Here is a 16630-nt window from a genome sequence, read left to right as displayed (position 1 = left end):
TGGTCATTGTCATTCAGGAGGATGAGTGATATTTCTGTATTCCAATTCAAGCTCCACTGAGCTAAAAAAAAAAGGCTCTCTAATATATGCATTACTTTTCACTCAATTGTCATTGTCTGTCCCCAGACTCGGCCATTTCCGCTGTCCCTCTGCATTACCCTTCAGCAGAATTGTCCACACAACTCCCTCTTCCTCTTTACTTTAGCACAATGCTCATACTGTACAAAGACTGGAGAAAACGGAGCGCTGAACTGGGAATTCAATTACTTACGTCCTTCCGAGATGCTGGTTTCCAGGTGAATTAAGCCCGGCTCTTTGTCCAAACCCATTTTTGACCTGAAAGGCAGACAAATGTTTTTCAGGAACATCACCATTATTATTTTGCCTTCGGGCAAACTGTAGCTGTAACTGCTGTCTGACCTGATAGATTGCACACTGCAAAGTCATACAAATGTAGAACTACAGCGTTTACTATGATAGTTGTGGTAAACATCAGCAGGAATTGCCCTCTCTCTTTGTCTTCATTGTGGATGACAGTCTAAAGTGTGAGGGAAAAAGGACCTTAGGTTTACTGTGTGATCTAAATGTGTAGAGCCCCCCCCCCCCCCCCCCCCCCCCACCCGGATCATTAGGAGAGGAAAGGTCATAGATTTTCTTTCTACAGTAGGGATGTCCACAGATGGAATAGCATATAATCATTAGGGCATTAAATATGTATTAAAAAGACTGGGGGATCACAGGAGAAGCAAAGACAGCACACACATGGAGGGAGATCAGAAAGGCTGCGTGAGACAGGATGGGGGGGGTCCACACGTAGCACACACATAAATAAAGAGAGAAATAAAAGTGGGTCTGTGTGAGGGGCCGTGAGAGACCACCATAGCATTAGAGGCCTTGGTAGATTTGGTGATTTCCCCAATAAAACATAACTGGGTTAGGATGGTCTTCTCATCCAAACCCCATTTACATTTTCACTAAATATTCCATTCAGGTACCTGAGAACAGTGTGAGGCAGGCAGAGAAAAACTCTTTGAGTTAGTGGAGTTTTATGGTTTTGTTTAAGCTTCTATATCTTTACCACTTAGCGATGGGAGGCAAAGCTCTGCTGCTACGTTGCCGGCCCTCTGTGCATGTGGGACACAAGATGGAGGACACTTAAACAGGCCCTATTATGCTATTTTCCGGGTGCATATTTTTATCTCAAGTTACAGTTACAACATGTTTACATGCGTTAATGCTCATAATCCTCCTTGTTTTTCTCATCCTGGCTGTCCTGCAGCACCTCTTCTCACCCTCTCTCTGAAATGCTCTGTTGTAGTTCCTCCCCCTAGAAAGCAAAGTCTGCTCTGATTGGTCAGCTAGCCCGCTCTGTTGTGATTGGTCAACGAATCACATTTAAAAAAACTCTTCCTCCAGAGCTTCAGCTCCATCTCTCTCTTTTGTTGTTTGAGGGCCAAACTAGCTGTAGAGTTTTACGTCACTTCTGTAACATTATGACCTCATAAAGTTACAGAAGTAAAGGAGAGAATTCAATGGAGCCGTTTCAGGAGCTCAGGAGCTTCTGAGGGGGAGGGTAACTCCTTTTAGGGGTGGACTAACACACTAAAGAAGAGGGAAGAAGTGGAAAAGCATAATAGGGCCACTTTAAAGTCAGAACAAGTGGAACTGAGCTGTTGCTTTGAAAACATAGCACATTCAGGGAGCTCCAGATGTTTTTCTAGCGATTTGTAATGTCATATGCAAAACATTTCATGACTGTACAAGCTAAGCTCACAAAGTGATTATAGCTGAAAGCGGTGGAATTCAGAATGACGTTTGTTCAAATCTGCACCGACCTGTGCCGTGTGACCAGGCGCTGCTCATGTTGATGAAATGAGCTTACTACTCTTTGTCTTCTTCACGTTTGGTGGCCACATGTACTGCAGATATAAGCTCCCTCTGCAGCCTCATTACCGGGGCTACCACCACACCTACGGCACACTGTGTGTCCCAAAATAGAACTCTGACAGCTTCTGCAGCATCAGCCCTCCAGGCTGACTTCACTCCTGGCTGCCCAGCTTGTTACTACCCTGATAGTCTGTAGAGTTGAAAGCTTTTTGTTACAGTTAGTTTCTGTGTAGAGGCCAGACATGCTGGACGGCACCTGTGACCTAATGACCACGAGACCATCTAGCTGAGGAGAAGACTGGAGAGCAGTGGGGCTGCACAATTAATCCAAAATGAATCGCATTGGCTTCCGACATTTAAATGAGTGTGATCCCCTGCAATATTGACGTTTAATATGCGCGCTTTGCTCTTACAAAACTCCACTGCATATCAAATCATGCACTGTCTAAACTAACAGCCAGTCAGCAGCTAGCGATCGTTTTGTCTTCGCTTCACGCCATGGCGCTGCATGTGCATCCTACTGCGGCAACCACTGAGAAACTTTCCTGAATGTTGTAGCTGCTGTCCAGAATGGAATATACTTTATATAACTTGTTGTGCCCATCTGCTCTCTACAGAATATGGGTGCGTCTGCCTGGGGCCATCCAACTGGACGGGTCAGGGACACGCTCCGTGTGGGAGGATCTTATCCCCAGTGCTGTCTGGCCCTGGCTGAGTGCATTTCCTCCATGTGCGATGTGACCAGCTGTAGTCGGTGGGCTAGAGAAGGCCACCCCTGCCTGGATCTCGCCACAACCCGGGGCCATGAACTTGAGCTCGCTGTGCCCTCTCACCCTGCAGGGAGGAACGGGGCTTAGCATTCATATCTACATCTCACAATGTGTTAATGATGAAATTGTTTACCAGAGCACACAACTAAATAGTTTATGTAGCCTCTTAATTTTGCTCTCAAAGTGCACCAGAATTGATGAATTTGACTTTGAGGTGAATATTCCAGCATATTATTCATATTAATATTTATCGCAGAAATAAAATATTGCATAGTCAGGTTTTTTGCAACATTGTGCTGCCATAATTTTTACTTTAGCAGAGATTTAGCTCAACATGGAGGGGAAAGCAGGGATCTTTTTTTTTAAACCCCAAAGTGCAATGAAAATACCCTAAAATTAACAAATAATCATGATCTCAATATTGATTAAATTAATATTCAGTTATAATTCAGCTATAATTGTGCAGCCCCAGTCAGCAGGGAACAATAATGTTAAATGTTAATAGTTACAAGTTATGTAAGTCTTCATCTGAAATAATTAAAACCATTCAGCCCTTCACACCTTGCACTAAAACCTGTTTTGGCTGATCAGAATGGAACTTGACCACATGTAAACGAATGCACCCAAAGGAGATGGATTTCGATCCAGTTGGCCAAACCACTTCCAGAGGTGGTCAAGGTCCCGTTTCGAGACCACATTGAACACAAGTGGAAATGCAATTAGGTTTTCAAACCACAAACAACGAGTACGTGGGTGGAAATAAGTGATCGCAAAAACTAGAGCAGGATGGGATGTTGAGTTGTTTGAGCAGAATCATTGGATCTCAATCAGATCTCAATGTGGACACTGGAGACAAAGGTTATCACTAGGTGTAAATGTGATCTGTTATCAGCACAAATCATATCTAAAAACAATGTGGACACAAGACACATTGTAAAGCCAGGTCTAAAGGACTAAGACTACGCAACAATAGACACATTCTATCACAACTTGGCTTTGAAGCCCTTGCTGAGAGGAACCATTAGATTATTTAAATCAACATGTAATTTATTTAATCTTAAAGGAAAACAAGACTCAAATTGAGTCCAAAACTGATTTTGGAGCCTCTCTCCATAGTTTCACTCTGTCGGTCACATAATGTAACTGTCTGCCACAGAGGAAGATCAAGCATGTCACACACATGAATAATTAAAATCTTAAAAGGCTCTCTGGCTCATCTGCTGCTCACTCTGTGGAGACAGAGTGACACAGTCTGCTCAGGACACTTACAATGTCAAAAGTTCTCTTCATGTGATGAGCTCAACATTAGTTTTAATGATAAGTTGTCATGCAATTATTGTTTTGTATTATCAATGCAACAGTGTGTCTAGAACTGCATGAAATATATACAGTATGTTTAAGAATGAACATATAAAAGTTGAAATTATATTAATTATTCACGTATAATTTTATTGTGTAAATAATCCAGCAACTGCTAAATAATTCAATTCATACAGGTATAGCTACAGACTCTCTGTGCACCCTCCTACACTCGTATTTTAAGATAAATTAATTTGCCAAAAAAGAGACTAAACACACAATACACTAAGTTAAAGATGAATTTTACTGATAGCATTATATCTTTTTTTTCAAATTCATTATAAATATTGCTATAACATTGTTACGGTGACAGCCTGAACACATGCGATAGTTTTCCAGAGTTTGATCCATTAGATTGGATCTATCCTGTAACTTAACTTGAAAACCCATATCAGAATTAAAGCTGAATGATTCAATACTTTTATACTGAAACTGTCATATTAATCATGTATATGCACCTATGCAGTTTAATTCATTGATTAACATAATGCCACCTGGACAGCAATTGCTCCCCCAGAGATTTTTCATCAGGTTGCCCAGATGGGTTTTTATGCTGTGGTAGTTTATAGGCTAGTTGAAATCTATGTCAATATGTCATTCAAGCATTGTATCACGATGCAACGTGCATAATTGTATCTGAATATTTTCATGTAGAAAAAACATACATTAGCTTGGGCTTTACTGTGTTTAAGACTATGTAGCTCGCCAGTATAAGGCTATAGTTGCATTTATAGAAGAAAATGATGAGGTAATTGCAATGCTGTATCATGAATGATTTCAGATCAAGGTCATCATTTCATATCGCATATAACTTGTTTATCAATGTCCAAATCTCTGTACTTACCAGTAGAACCGGTTGGGGGCCACTCTCTCGTGCACCACCTGCCACCTTCTCCCAAACTCCACCGAGCTGTAGAGCTGTAGCAAGACAAGCAGGCACCAGTGACAATTCATTCACATACAGTAGCATCTGAACAGCCAATCAAATGTCCCGGGACACAAGCCATCCTACTATCTAATGCTGCGCATTTCCTCCTTCCTCTGGGATTGATTTCACACTTTGCTTTACTTAGTACCTCAGTGATTCTGTGTCGCACACAAAATGTATGTACACATTTTTGTTTATTTGATTAATATTTGATATGATGTGATGTATTTAAATATCATTTGATGATTTTTGTTGTTATTCTGGAAATTTCATGAGCTTTCAAATGTACTGTCTTAGTTAAAACTAACCGATGAAATAGAAGGATCTATGATACTAACTTCCTCAGAAGTGTGTTTCAACCTATGCCCAATAGGTGGCAGTGCAGCGCTGTGGTTTAGTCTCGCGACTCTGGATTTGTATGTGCGCATGCAACGTCTTCTCATAGCCCGAGAAGACTTTCAATGAAGAAGCCACACATCTGCCTGCTTCATCATTTATTCCTGTTTTCTCAGGTTAGTAACGTGTAAAATACTAAATAAATACGATATCAATTGGAGACCAATGTTTATAAATTGTTAAAGGATTTGTGTTTCATGTAGTTATTTAGTAGCTACGTGAGTTTGGTATTAAGACTGACTGTCGAGTTCCAACGTTACTAAACTGAGATGATAGAATAGTAGTACGTTCCTTTACTAAACTGAGATGATAGAATAGTAGTACATACTTTACTAAACATCCTTTACTAAACTGAGATGATAGAATAGTAGTACATACTTTACTAAACTGAGATGATAGAATAGTAGTACGTTCCTTTACTAAACTGAGATGATAGAATAGTAGTATGTTCCTTTATTAAACTGAGATGATAGAATAGTAGTATGTTCCTTTACTAAACTGAGATGATAGAATAGTAGTACGTTCCTTTACTAAACTGAGATGATAGAATAGTAGTACGTTCCTTTACTAAACTGAGATGATAGAATAGTAGTACGTTCCTTTACTAAACTGAGATGATAGAATAGTAGTACGTTCCTTTACTAAACTGAGATGATAGAATAGTAGTACGTTCCTTTACTAAACTTTACTAAACTGAGATGATAGAATAGTAGTACGTTCCTTTACTAAACTGAGATGATAGAATAGTAGTACATACTTTACTAAACTGAGATGATAGAATAGTAGTACGTTCCTTTACTAAACTGAGATGATAGAATAGTAGTATGTTCCTTTACTAAACTGAGATGATAGAATAGTAGTACGTTCCTTTACTAAACTGAGATGATAGAATAGTAGTACGTTCCTTTACTAAACTGAGATGATAGAATAGTAGTACATACTTTACTAAACTGAGATGATAGAATAGTAGTACGTTCCTTTATACTAAACTGAGATGATAGAATTACGTTCCTTTATTAAACTGAGATGATAGAATAGTAGTACGTTCCTTTATTAAACTGAGATGATAGAATAGTAGTATGTTCCTTTATTAAACTGAGAGTATAGTTCCTTTATTAAACTGAGATGATAGAATAGTAGTACGTTCCTTTATTAAACTGAGATGATAGAATAGTAGTACGTTCCTTTACTAAACTGAGATGATAGAATATGATAGTTCCTTTATTAAACTGAGATGATAGTACGTTCCTTTATTAAACTGAGATGATAGAATAGTAGTACATACTTTACTAAACTGAGATGATAGAATAGTAGTACGTTCCTTTACTAAACTGAGATGATAGAATAGTAGTACGTTCCTTTGGGTTTTCTGGCTCCTGCACATCATAATATTTGTTCATAACGAAGTGATTTAAATCTGTATGTTTAATGAGTTGTGTCACACTAAAGATGTATATTAGTGTTGAGCCTGTTTGTTAGCCTGTGTTAGCCCCTTTAGCCTGAGTTACGGCTCGTTCGCCGTGTTGTTAGAGCGGCGCCGCCATTTTAAATATTCTTGTCTTCACGTACGCCACAGTAGCTGTGGGTCCATTCTGCTGTTGTAAAACGGCTAGAGAGGGTTTCATGCCCAGTTGTCCCAGGTATGTTGATAGGACAAAGTGATGAAGTGGGAATGTGAATATTGATGATTACATTTTTTGTACATTTATAATGTGATTTTGTGAAAGACAATTTGATGTGTTACATTTGCACTTGAAACATATGTAATAAACATAACCCGAGAAGACTTTCAGTGAAGAAGCCACACATCTGCCTGCATCATCATCTATTCCTGTTTTCTCAGGGCACACATCTGTAACAATTCTTTAACCAGCTGTTGTTTAACGTGACTCACTCACTGTCACACACACACACACACACACACACACACACACACACACACACACACACACACACACACACACACACACACACACACACACACACACACACACACACACACACACACACACACAGTAAGTAGGTCTTTATTTAATCCACTAAATTAGATTATACTTTACATAAGATTTAAACACTTAGGAGGGATAACATGGCTTAAGGACATTTAGGGAAACAAGCATTGTCTGCCCTCCGACACGACTACCTGCAGAAAGCAGATTATTGCTACACACACAATGACCACCAGGCTATGAATGGGACCATAAAGAAAGATGTGCAGGGCCGCAGTGTTCCTGCACTAGAGAACACAAGCCTGTGAACGGGAGGGAAGATGAGATGAGAGTAGCGTAGGCCTGGTGGCTGGTCTCAATACAGCTATTGTTCACCAGTCAGTAAATCACCATGCGACACAGAGTGGGAGGAGAATGCATGTGAAATCTCTGTGGAATGGAACTAGGAACCCTCACTTCTTCTCATGATTGTTCAGTTGTGATTTCAGACATTCCATTATCAGCTGATTCTAGTTGAATTCTTTAACTAGATTAATGAATTGAGTCAATTTTAAAGAGTTGGTTCACATAAATGAAAACAAAAGTCAAAGAATACTTTTTTTATTTGATTTAAATCTTATGTTTTGCTTGCTATTAAGTCAAAAAAATACTACAAAAAAGAAAAGTAAAGCTTTAAATTTTACAAAGCTATGAGCCACAAAAAAACTGGAATCACTCTGGTTTATTGGGGTGAAGAGAGATATCTCTGAACTTTGGCACGTAAAACTCAAACTGTTTGCATCGCTGCTGTACCAGAGGGAAGTGGGAAACAAGTTTCTTCTCATTACTTAAATGTTCTGACCTTTCAAGTTCTAATGGAAGCCCTTAGAGGAGAGTAGGGAAAAAAAAAGGTTTTGCCAGTAAAATCTTTCCAATTTCCCCCAAAACGTTTCATCTGTGAAACAGTTGAAAAAAAGCGCTTTGGTAGATTATACAAAAAAACTTTAATAATAATAATACTACCTCATTTTCTAAATACGACTACAAGTTTCATGCTTTCTCCCAGGTGATTTTTAATTCACAGAAACCTTGTGTTTGGAGAGAACAGAGTAACTACAACTCAGCTGGAAGAAGACATTAATGTTGTAGGTCTATGGAGAACATGGGGTAGTGACAGAAAGAGTATAACAACAACAACATCTCCTAAGAAGATTTTTTTTTTTTTTAAAGGATTAATAATAAAGAGATTTAGAAAAATGAACCTGGTTCCCTTACGATCCCCCACCATTTTTTTAAAGAAACTTTGAAAGATTATCCTGAAACCTTTCTTTTTTCGTGTTCATAGGTCATAAACACGAGAAAAAATTATTTAGATCACATTTAGGAAATGAATCAGCAGAATTTCTTTTTACTGTGCCTTTTTTTATTTGAGTAAGGGGCAAAGCTTTGTTTGATAGCTGACGGTAGAGAATTGACAAGAAACGATGGGAGAAAGACATGATGTTGAATAGCTATGTTGAATACACTTCCTGTAAGTCGCTTTGGATAAAAGCGTCTGCTAAATGCCTGTAATGTAATGTAATGTAATGTAATGTAATGACGTGCAACAAAGGCCAGGGTTGCGGCCATGGCGGGGCTTTAACCCCTGGTGCCCCGAAAGTAAATCAACAGACTCACTGAAGTGTTTTTGTCTCCAAACACAGCTGTTTTCTCTAACAAAGCACAATGACAAATCGGTTTACTCTGGAGCTCACAGCTGGAATGTAATGAAGCATAAAACTTATTCCACTGGTTCAAGCTTGACTTTTTCCATTTTGAGCATGATCAACCATGCAAAATGTGTAAACAACCATCTATGAATGGATAACAAACAAGTGACTCTGTTTGTTTATGTTATTTTATTTTAGAATTGCATGTATTTACTCCATCTCCAAGGCAGCAGTGTAGGCCTGCATTTCAATAGTATCCCTCTTATTTATCCCTTATTTATCACGGTTTTCAAATCAATTATTCCTTTATTTTACTAATAGAGGGGTTATTTTTTGAATTCCTTTTTGCTTCCTTACATTTCACTGTATTTTAGTATCACAAAACAAAACACAAAGGTGACTGCTAACTTTATTAGATTATTTCTTCAACAAAAAGCAGCTTAAACGCACAATATGTCATTTCCTACTGCTAGGGGTCTCTCAATTCAAACAAAGACAGAGTTTGGTGATGTCTCCTCCTAACACCGTCCTACTGAACATCTCACAAAAAAAAAGTTAGATTCACACCGGGTTGTCTGTACAGCCTTAAGTCCTGTTTTTCCATGACATCATAAAAGCTTAGCTGCTGGCTCAGAATGATTTGGTGATATTTACAGGCCAGACCCCCTGTATTACTCAGCCCTGAAATGTGTCACTAATTCTAGCTTCAGGACCATCGTTGTCCCGTAAACAGCATGCTATCATGGTAATCTCTCACTTTGCAAAGGTTACACCACCAATACACTTTAGTCTGTAGAATCATCAGGGGCAAAAGCCTTAATGTTAAGATGCACAAATGGCCTCAGTTTAAAGTGGCTTCTTTCAGTACGGAAACACATTGTATCTTTGATTAAAAAAAATGATTTCACATGTTGTAAAATCCAATGTAAGTACACATCCCAACAATATATATAAATATATACATATATACATATATATATACATATATACATATATACATATATATATATATATATATACATATATATATATATATATATATATATATATATATATATATAAATAAATATATATATAAATATATACATATATACATATATATATATATATATATATATAAATAAATATATATATATATATACATATATACATATACATACATATATATATACATACATATATATATACATATACATACATATATATATATACATATACATATATATATATATATATATACATATATATATATATATATATATATATATATATATATATATATATATATATGTATACATATATATATTAACACTTTATATTCCCTTTAACACTTTATATTCCCCTCCCCCCACTTTATATTCCCCTCCCCCCACTTTATATTCCCCTCCCCCTATGAGAATGATATTGCAGTCCCGACATTATGGGATGCATATATATTTTCCTCTTCCATTGTGCTTCTGCTTCATTGGATCGCTCCACAGTGGGCATATGCAAACTATATATTCTCTGTGACTACTGCAGCTGGTGTGTGTATATTCTCATGTCAAAGAGGGAGAGACAAACGGCACGGGTGATGACATTACCATGACTTCCATGCCAAGCTGTGCTGAGCAGATGCAAGCAAAGGGGGGGGGGGGTGCAGGAAATCACTTTGCCTAATTATCCTTCCGCAGCAAGTTAGTAGGTAGCCAACCAAGTGACAGTGAAGAGGCAGAGAGCGGGAGTTGAGGGGGGGGGGTCCACACAGACTTTACAGCCTCCAAAGGTCTCTCAATCAACAAATGCAGCAGCACTGCCAAAAAGAGGTGAGGAAAGTGAAAGACAAGCAGTTTTGGGGGGGGAGACGATGTGTGAGTGAGTCGGCCACAGACATATAGTGAACACAGCATAAAGAGTTAGTGGAGCACAGTTTCCACGGGTGCATTACCAAACAGGCCTAAGGGGCCCAGGGCCAGGGGCCCGTGGGTTTAGTGGGTCCCTAAACTAGAGCTCCAGCGTGAAGACGCTGTTATTGATTTGCATTACTTGACACTTCGTCAAAGAGCTTAGTCATTCCTTTCTAAAAGTCCTGGTGAAAAGCTGTTATTCTCAATAACAACAAGTGTTTTGGTCTAAATAAATATACAAATTATTAGATTATTCTTTTTCTTCAGTGCATGTCATGCAGGGTTATGGTTCCCAACCTAGGGGCTAAAGCCTCAAGTAATACTAAAGTAGTTTAAAGCGTAAATGAACCAGAAACTAGGTAAATCTGAGTAAGAAGTTTATTTTGAAAATAAACTGTATGCAACTAGTAAGCAGGAACTGTATTTCCTGTGAACACAGAAGTTTATTTTGAAATTATGACTTTGAAATCTCTGAGAATATCCTTTTTTCTTTTTCTTTTTAGCTACAATGGCAAATGAGCTGACTCATCAAATGCACCATCGTAGATATCGCTCATACTTGAGGTAGCACAAAAAATGTTTGCAGCTAAAGATAGTGTCTCAAAATGTTCACTTTGCTTTTTTGGAAACTCGCTACAATTGAGCTCGCAAAAGAATCACTGCAGAAGATTTGTTTGTTCATTTTCTGCCAGGACAAAATCCAAGAGTGAGATTCTTTTGTACATAAATATTTTAATGTTAAACATGCTTTGATGACTTCCGAAGCCTCAAAGCCATAAACCCTAACACATCATTGGTAATGATTATCATTTCAGAGCGCTTTGAAAGACCAGACCCTTATTTACATTTATTCATTCTCTGCATTCATTCTGAGTCGTTTAGAGCCGCTAAGTTGGCAGCTGAATTCTAAAAAAGCTCAAATGAAGTGAAAAATGGCAGAAAACACAACTTTAAATGGCGTTTATGGCTTTCAGGCATCTCAGAGTTATCACACAGCAAATTGTAGGACTGTGTGAAGGCACACACACACACACACACACACACACACACACACACACACACACACACACACACACACACACACACACACACACACACACACACACACACACACACACACGTCTAGTCAGCAAAGGAGAATGACTTCATTATTCATCACAACTGAAACATTAGACCCAATGGGCTGAGCTGAAAGAAAAGTATTTTATTAATGCAAACGGTTATTTTAAAATGTTTATAAATTTGACCTCTCTCTTTCTTTCTCTCTCTGCCTCACGACCACAGACACAATTATTTTTGCACATCTCTGCCCCCTTAGATAATTATTCATTTCAAAACCATTTGCACTTTGTCTCTCAGGCCTAGCCAGGTAGCTCGGCTGTACAGGGGTAGTTTGTGATGAGAAATTTGCTACGTTTGGAATTTACCTGACCGTGAGAACAGGAGTTGAAGGGTCTGTTCTTTTTTTTTTTTCATTTCAAATAATTCAAAACACAACTGCACAACATATTTGACTGCATAACAAGTCTATAATTGTCAAAAACAGGAAATATGTGATCAAAGAATTAGTAAGAAGATTATGAATCTGACCAGACATCCAGAGTCAGTAAATTACAGTTGTTATTACTACAATTCCAAATTCCGAGTAAGACCTTCTAATTTTCATTAAGTCCAAATTGTGAATAGTCTAGCTTAATGTTTTATATTATTGTTCTGTAACTTAGAAATATATAATACATTGTTCTTGCTCAGTTACTGGCCCTAATTAGGTTAAATCTGTTTTGGTATTCAATGTCAGAATACAGACTTACTGTCTCCTGATTTTGACTTGAACTGTTATTCTCAAAGACTTGAATTTAAATAAATGTCTGTTTAGGGTCCACTGTAGCACTCCGAGTGATCTATTAGCAGTTATGTCATATCATATTCATAACTATCTTTTCATTAGTTTATAATCACCTGAAACTAATAATCAATGCGTTTTTGTAAGCTTAGAATGGGTCCTTCATATCCACATGGGGGCCGGTCCTCGTCAGGTTGCACCCCCATGTTTCTACAGCGGCCCAGGACAAACAAACCAAACAGTGGCTCTAGAGAGGGTTTTTGACGTTTAGACGGTGCCTGAAGGCCACCATAGTTCTCTACACCCTTGGAAAGGGAGGAGTGAGCGGAGGGGTGTTCATTTGGATGCAATCTGCAACCTCACCACTGGATGGCACTAAATCCTACACAGTGCTCCTTTAAGTCACTATCTGCGTCTGTGAGTTAACACTGTGGGGATTGAGCCAATGTCCCATTGATTAAAAATATAGCAATATTTATATGTTACAAACTGGGTGTGTTGCAGCTTCATTTAAAGCAGTCAACTGGTGAAACACGTGTTGACTTTATTTCGAAGTAGTTAAATAATAAGGAAAGTGTTTGACTCTGACCGCTAACTTTAACCAGAAAATGCAACAAAAAAACAAGACAATGCTCATTTTGTTCATACATATGTCTGAGAGTAATGAGCATCCACACAGAGCGAAGAGCAAACCAACTATTCACTATCGCTGTTCACAGACTAGTGAAGCACAACATCAAATCACGTGTTCACAGAATGATGGAAACAGGTATATTACAGCCTGACTTTTTTTTATTCAAATGACAATAGTATTGAAACACACTTACTATCACCATCAAATCAACCAGGACTGAACTGTCAAGGATTGACACTTAAAGTTTGACCTAAAAGTCACCATTTTGACTGGCTAACTCAAAATTTGAATCTCATAACTATGACTTTGAGCGTCACCATTTGTGATTAAAATCTTGCCATTTTGACTTGACAGGTAAACATTATGTTGTTTCATCTGAGAATTTTGATGTAGAAGGTTAAACTATGGATTTAGTAAGTGAATTTGGAACAACCGGAATTATCGGCTTCGCTCCCAAATGAGCATCATGAACTGTGACACTGTGCTTTGGGCCACACTGCTGTTTCTAACCTGTTTTCACAATCAGCTTCTTTTGATTCCTATGAACAACCACCTGCTTCCCTAGCCTTGGCGACTGCTCTCTAACCTTTTGGTCGTGGCTGTAGGCCAAAATCCAGTCCTCCTGCTCGGGGTGGAAGAGCAGGCTGAGGATGTAGAAGCTCAGCCGGTACTTCTGGTAGGTAGCCCCTTCATCAGAGCTGATCAGGAGACTGCTCTCCACCTCCGGATCAGTCAGCAGCATGATCTGAAGATGACAGAAGGATGGGAGATTAGGGCCAACGTGGAGCTCCACTCTGTGCTTTTCAGCATCTAACAGAAGGAAGGTCTGCATCATTAAAAAGACAGACACAAAGAGACAAGTCAGTCAAGACGTATTACCATATCTGAGATGTAAAGCGTATTATTACTGGGGCTGCAGATTAGCTTGATACAAATGTGTCATCCACAGTCCGCTTTCAACTGATGATGCAACATCTCAAATAATAATTTGTATCTGTTAGGCTTGATGATATACAACTGATATAATCAGTATTTGTGTGTGTGTGTGTGTGTGTGTGTGTGTGTGTGTGTGTGTGTGTGTGTGTGTGTGTGTGTGTGTGTGTGTGTGCTGTGTGTGCCTCATCATTCACATTTCACGTCTCTCTTCGTTCTCTCCGGCGATGCTCAATCAGGCCTTGAAAGCTATAATTTCCCATGAGCTTCTTTCTTTTCTTAGAGGTCCCATTTTTTTCTTTACAAATTCTGGCACAGTTCCCAGAAGAAAAAAATCACAAAATCACAAAGAAATCCCCAGATAACATCAGATGCAAATATAATTGAATCAATGGACTTCAGAGACACACAAGAGCTCTCATCATTAGGAGAGAGCAGGAGCAGAGAGTTTGGAGAGGCACACTTGTGTGGATGTGCTACTGCATGCACGTCTTTAGTAAAGTCTATACCGGCACTGGGAAATACTGGCCCCTGCTGTGACCCTCATTAAAGATGCACGTTGACTAAGGACCAACATGCAGATGTTTAGCAGTCAGCTCATAACTGACAAAAGGCCCAGTCAGCATCTTTAATCTGTAGTCTCTCTTAAGGGCTTCATTTTCACTGGGGAATATTTTTAATGATATTAAAAATGAGGCTCTGTGCTGGTAATGTAGATATACAGTAGAAAAAACAACATTTAACTTGTTAGATTTAATGTTAGAATTATCTAAATGTGGCTATGTTTTTGGTCGGAGCTGGAGTACTGTCCTTGCGTTGCACTCAGGCCTACATGTGGTTAAGAGATGGCGTTATGCGTATACCAATCTCTCTGTGGCCATTATGTCATCAGACAACGGGGAGAAAGAGAATACACTGCTCTCACAGTCGATAACCTTCTCAGTATGGAACCGTACAGCAGAGTGCTTCTGGTCTCTCATGCTACTGAGTCATTTGTCAGCACTCGCTTGGGTAGCAGCAGTTACCACTAACACCAGTTCATCAATCACAAAAGGCAGATCTAATGCCACATACGTGAGCCACATGCTGACCGATTCAATCAAATGTACTCAAACTGTCTGAACTACAAATCCCAATAAACGCTGTGCTCACTCCCTCAAACTGCAACTCAGCTGGAAGAGTGGACAACTTTATCATTGACTGATGTTTTTCTGGTAAATGATCCAGCATGCTTACAGAAATGTGTATTCCACTAATAAACATCGGAATGAGAAGATTTATGCACCTGATAATTCACCTGATATCTTTATGGAGATTGCTACAGGCTTGTTTTGGTTTACTCTATAAAAAAACCGTATATAACCTTTTAAACCTTAAACAAACAAGAGAAAAGGCTGGAGGACAGAAATGATTGTAGCCTGAAGCATAATGTTATTCAGTTCAGGAAATGATTGTGTGAATTCATAGGGGGCTTTACCTTGTTTGCATTCTGCAGTTATTCTTTCTCAGTTGTCCACATGCAGCTTTCCTGCATGCTAAACTCAAAATATAACTTTTTGCATGTGTATGTGTACATGAGATCCCATCCATTTATTTTGTGCTGGCTTGAATTAGAATATTGGATTCACTGTCTAATGAAAAGGAAAAGAAAGCAAGCTAAAATAGAAACAAAACTTGTGAAAAGCAGTGTATAAAGTATAGTATAATAGTTTAGAAGGAAAATACTATTATCCTTTCTATTCATATTTTATATCTGTAGGTATTGGACTGGCTGTGGTCATGGAGACATTTCAGGGAAACACGTTTTTTGCAGTTTTTCTCGCTTAATTTAAAGAGTATTCAAATCTAAAATCATAAATACTTTTAATAGAAACAATAGCTGAGACATATGCCTCCACCATACTTTTGAGCCTTGGTGAGTAGTACATTATCCAGTTAAAAGGAACCTTAAATTGGCAGTTATACTGGGGCAGGATCATTAAAAAGAAAAAGAAAATAACTGACTGAAGAACAAAAAAGACGTGACAGAGCGCGGCCAAAACACAAGCCAACCTTAGGCAGTCTTTCAACAGATGCAGGGATTTGAAAGAAGTCAAAACTGATCCTGAATTGCCCCTCTTCCTCCAAGACTGGAATGTTCTCTCTTTCTTTAAGAATTCATGTCCCATTAATGTACATTACTGACTCTGCTTCTTCCCCGGAGTCTTTTTGCTTTCTCGCCTTGCAGGTTTTCCATGAATCGTAGTTATATCTGGACCGTGGCCCTGCTGACACCCACTGCTACTATTATTATTAGTCACTGTTACTATTCCCCATACCATTACTGCTCTTATCATTATTATAATTCTACTATATTC

At 38.5% G+C, this 16630-nt stretch overlaps 1 protein-coding gene across 1 annotated transcript in view; it reads right to left on the bottom strand.

Annotated features, from left to right (window-relative positions):
* Positions 1–16630, bottom strand: part of LOC129095522 (VPS10 domain-containing receptor SorCS1) — a 157672-nt gene that overhangs the window by 40854 nt on the left and 100188 nt on the right. The window contains exons 4-6 of the mRNA XM_054603998.1: positions 13927–14085; positions 4861–4934; positions 272–336 (exon numbers count right to left, since the gene is read on the bottom strand). Of these exons, the coding sequence (XP_054459973.1) occupies positions 272–336; positions 4861–4934; positions 13927–14085 (298 nt within the window). The remainder of the gene's footprint in view (positions 1–271; positions 337–4860; positions 4935–13926; positions 14086–16630) is intronic.

This window comes from Anoplopoma fimbria, chromosome 9 (assembly GCF_027596085.1).
Source record: "Anoplopoma fimbria isolate UVic2021 breed Golden Eagle Sablefish chromosome 9, Afim_UVic_2022, whole genome shotgun sequence".
NCBI lineage: Eukaryota > Metazoa > Chordata > Actinopteri > Perciformes > Anoplopomatidae > Anoplopoma > Anoplopoma fimbria.
This window is presented reverse-complemented; position numbering and strand designations above follow the sequence as displayed.